Source organism: Propithecus coquereli, unplaced genomic scaffold, assembly GCF_000956105.1.
Source record: "Propithecus coquereli isolate 6110/MARCELLA unplaced genomic scaffold, Pcoq_1.0 Scaffold155, whole genome shotgun sequence".
NCBI classification, from domain to species: Eukaryota; Metazoa; Chordata; class Mammalia; order Primates; family Indriidae; genus Propithecus; species Propithecus coquereli.
In genome coordinates, this window is record NW_012139969.1 from 238,222 (window position 1) to 242,336 (window position 4,115).

The window sequence follows — 4,115 nt, forward strand, 5'->3', positions numbered from 1 at the left end:
AGGGAGGGAGGGGCGCGGGGCGGGGCCCGGGCGCGCCGCGCGGTCGGGAATCGGGGCGTTGGATGCAGAGGGGGAATGAGACGGTCGGGGCCTCAGGTCCCAGGTCCTGGAGCCATCGCAGTCCAAGCCATGGGTTGGAAGAGCGGGAGCCGGCTGGGAACAGCCGTAACGGAAGTACAGGGGTCCGCCCCGGGACCCAAGGCGTCGGTTTTGAGGATCGTGTGATTTCGGTGGAACGGGGAGCTCACGCCAAGATAATGAATGATAAGGCCTAATAAAGGTGCTTTGGATTTGGTCGTTATGTTGGTGAACTGAAGGCTCCATGAATTTAAAAAATTTTTATTATGGAAATTTTTTTCAAACTTACACAAAAGTACAGAGAAGCAAAGAAAATGGCATAGGTGGTTTGGGTGGCATGTGTGTGGTTCCCAAGTACTCATCATAAGGCCTCAAGAAGCATGCAGGAATGGCCACCACTGGTTGCATTACAAATATTTTAAGATATTCCTCAAATTTACACTGATAATATGTTAATTTTATGTACTAAAAAAGTTCCTTTCATGTTTAAAATGTATAGAGGTTCAGCTATGCAAGATGAAAAGAGTTCTAGAAATTGGTTGCATAGCAATGTTGAATGTACTTAACATTACAGAACTGCGAACTTAAAAATGGTTAAGCTGGTGAATTTCATGTCATGTGTATCTAATTAGTTTGTCTGTTTATTTATTTACAGGCAGAATCTTGCTATGTTGCCCAGGCTGGCCTCAAATTCTTGGGCTCAAGCGATCCTCCCACCTCATTTTCCCAAGTAGCTGGGACTATGGTGGGTGCATGCCACCATGCCTAGCAAAACACAATTTTTAAGTTCCTTTCAAATTAAAAAAAAAAAATCTATGCTTCAAATTAAGAAAAAATCTGACGTCAATTATACAATGGAAAGTAACTCATTGGCCAGGTAGAGGCCTATGGAGTTATATTTTTAACTGTGGAGGCTCTGCAATTAAACTGGATTTTGGTGCTCAAGATACTGGACCTGGCCTGGGATGCAGTTTAAGCACTGTGGTGACCTCTAGTTTACACTGGAACAAAAGGGTTGGGCCAGCCCAGCAGTGTCAGTGAGATTTCTCCCAAATGTTTCTGTTTTCTTACGGTCCAAGGCACATCTTTCACCCTCGGTGAGCTGCCATGCCACCTTATACCTTTATTCACAGGAGTGTGAATGAAGGGTGAATTCACCTCTTCCTTCCCACTCCCATTCTTTAGGGCCTACCTGGGCAGGTTGTCTCCCAAATGGCATCTACTCTCTGCCTGTCTCCTTAATGTTCCACGTGGAAGCCCTTCACACCCCTGGAGCACTGGCCTTACCTGTTAGGCAGTCTTCCACATCCTACTTCTTTTCCAAGTGAGTACCACATATGTAGCCCTCAAACATTCCTTCTGCCCACCCAAAAACAAAACAAAACTATAAAATGAGGAAGTAACAGCTGGGTTTAGGGTTTTTGACTCCTCTTGTCTTCCTCCAAGAGCCCCAGAACCACTGTTTGTCCTGGAGCTAAATTTCCTTAATATGAGTTAGCCTTTATTAGAGAATTAAACAATCAGTTGGGTGAACTCTGTATCAGGGAATCATATTAGTTATTGAGTGACCGCTATTTAGAACTCAGGAAAAATTAGATGCGTGATCACATCGCTGGATGTCAGTGGTGCTGAGGAATTAATGACAGGGCTCATGGTGACGGGTAACAGAGAAAGAGTTAGGTTCAATTGTGGAGTGAATTTGCTGAGTGATTGATGTTTGTTTTGTTTTTTGTTTTTTTTGAGACAGAATCTTGCTCTGTTGCTGGTGCAAGAGTGCTGTGGCATCAGCCTAGCTCACAGTAACCTCAAACTCCTGGGTTCAAGCGATCTTCCTGCCTCAGCCTCCTGAGTAGCTGGGACTACAGGCGCGTACCACCACCCCCAGCTAATTTTTTCTATTTTTTTCTAGCGATGGGATCTTGCTATGTTGCCAGGCTGGTCTCCAACTCCTGGCCTCAAGCAAACCTCCCATCTCAGCCTCCCAAAGTGCTGGGATTAAAGGCATGAGCCACCACACCTGTCCTAATGTTTTAGTTTATATCTCTATACTCAGAGCTATCAAAATGATCATCAGTGAAATAACGTTATTGCTAATATGTAACTCCTTTACCCTTTAACTTCCTTTTTTCCCGTGGAAATAATTGTGATTTTGCATTAAGTGAGGATTTTTTAGGAATATAGCCATCATGCTACATCCTGCCTGTACAAAGGAGATAATGTGAAATGAATGAACCATTTTCTTATGTTTTCCTTTGTAGGGAAGATGGAAGAGCTAAGCCAAGCCCTGGCTAGTAGCTTTTCTGTGTCTCAAGATCTGAACAGCACAGCTGCCCCACACCCCCGCCTGTCCCAGTACAAGTCCAAGTATAGTTCCTTGGAGCAGGATGAGAGGCGCCGCCGGTTACTGGAACTGCAGAAATCGTAAGGATGCTTTAACTCCCTTGGCCTCTTTCCCCAAGTTGGAGCTGTGGACCATTTAGGACGCTCCAGGCTTGTCTCTGCAGAAAGCCCTCCAAAGTGGACCCTTTGTAGGTTGATCTTGCCACAAGGTTGGGATGGATAAATCCTAGCAGAGGTCAATATCCTTTATACCCAGAGCTTAGCAAAAGATGGAGTAGGGAGAAACTGAAGTTTGAAAGTAAAAGCTTATTATTTGGTTAAATTTTTCTTTTTTTCCTGGCAGCAGTAGTGAGCTTTGCAAATTAGGAACTTTTGAAAGCCACGCCCATACTTCCACTCCCCACATTCCCTGGGTTGCTTGTGTGTGGCTTCTCCTGCACTCTAAATTCGGGTATTGGCTGTGGTCTTCCCGTCTGCTTTCAGCACAAATGTTTCTGTGGAGCCCTCGGGAGTTCAAGACAAATAATTCAACAGGGAATCTGCGGAAATGTCTTCCATACACTTAATTCTAACGCCAAGATGCACAAACAGGGAAAGAAAGCAGGATAGGAGCATTTGGGGCTGAGCTGCTCTGAAGGCAGGGCCTGTCTTTTTATTCTCAGTGCAGCATGGGCGTCTTCTGGGTCGTAAGTTGAGGAATTAGGGGTGAGGAGAAGCTGTTAACAGCTGCACAGTTCTCATACATCCTGTATTTTGCCCAGTGCTGCATCATCATTGGATGTGTTTAACAGAAATATTTCCCTATGGCCTCTGGGTTGCTTGCAAATTACACTCCCAGATCATTCTCCCCCCTGTCCTTTATTTAATTGTGATTAGTTATTTTGGAGTAAGTAATACATTCCTATGGTTCAAAATATATAGAAGAATATTTGGTGAAAAGTCTCCCTCCCAATTCTGTCCCCTGGCCAACCAGTTCCGCTCCTGTATTATTAGTTTCTTGTGTATCCTTCCAAAGATATTCTTGGGTAGGACAGATATGACCAAGTGTATGTGGTTGTATGTATGTAACCTTTTTTTAAACTGTTTTATTATTTATTTATTTTTAGAGACGTGATCTCACTCTGTCACCCAGGCTGGAGTGCAGTGGCAGGATCATAGCTTACAGCCTCAAACTCCTGGGCTCAAGCGATCCTCTTGCCTTAGCCTCCTGAGTACCTGGGACTACAAGCACGAGCCACCACACTCAGCTTATTTCTCTTATTTTTTTAGAGACAGGGTCTCGCTATGTTGCCCAAGCTGATCTCGGAACTCCTGGCCTCTAGTGATCCTCTTGCCTCAGCTCCCTGAATTGCGGGGATTATAGGCGTAAGCCACTGCACCCAGCTCTAACCTTTTATTTAATGGTGTTTTTTGAGAAATTCTGTATCATTTCATAAAGTGCCACCTCATTCCTTTTTTATAGTGCCAGGTATTCCATTGAGTGGATAGTTTATAATGTTATCATTCCCCTACTGATGGGCATCTGGATAGTTTCCTTCTGTTGTGATTACAAACAATGCCTGAGAAATAACCACAGGCCATACATTCTTTGACACACGTAAAAATATACAAATATACTAGCTCTTATTCTTTTTTTTTTTTTTCAGCATATTGTGGGGGTACAGATGTTTAGGTTACGTATGTTGCCCTTGCCCCCC

The 4,115-nt window shown here is 44.1% G+C and overlaps 1 protein-coding gene across 2 annotated transcripts in view; it reads left to right on the forward strand.

Moving 5' to 3' along the window:
- The window catches only part of SNUPN (snurportin 1), a 39,988-nt gene that overhangs the window by 16,493 nt on the left and 19,380 nt on the right, over positions 1-4,115 (forward strand). Inside the window, exons 2-3 of one of the 2 annotated variants that reach the window (XM_012640608.1) lie at positions 1,264-1,402; positions 2,337-2,499. In XM_012640608.1, coding sequence (XP_012496062.1) covers positions 2,342-2,499 — 158 coding nt within the window. In that variant the 5' untranslated portion in view covers positions 1,264-1,402; positions 2,337-2,341. The remainder of the gene's footprint in view (positions 1-1,263; positions 1,403-2,336; positions 2,500-4,115) is intronic. The other variant, XM_012640609.1, reaches the window with a different exon arrangement.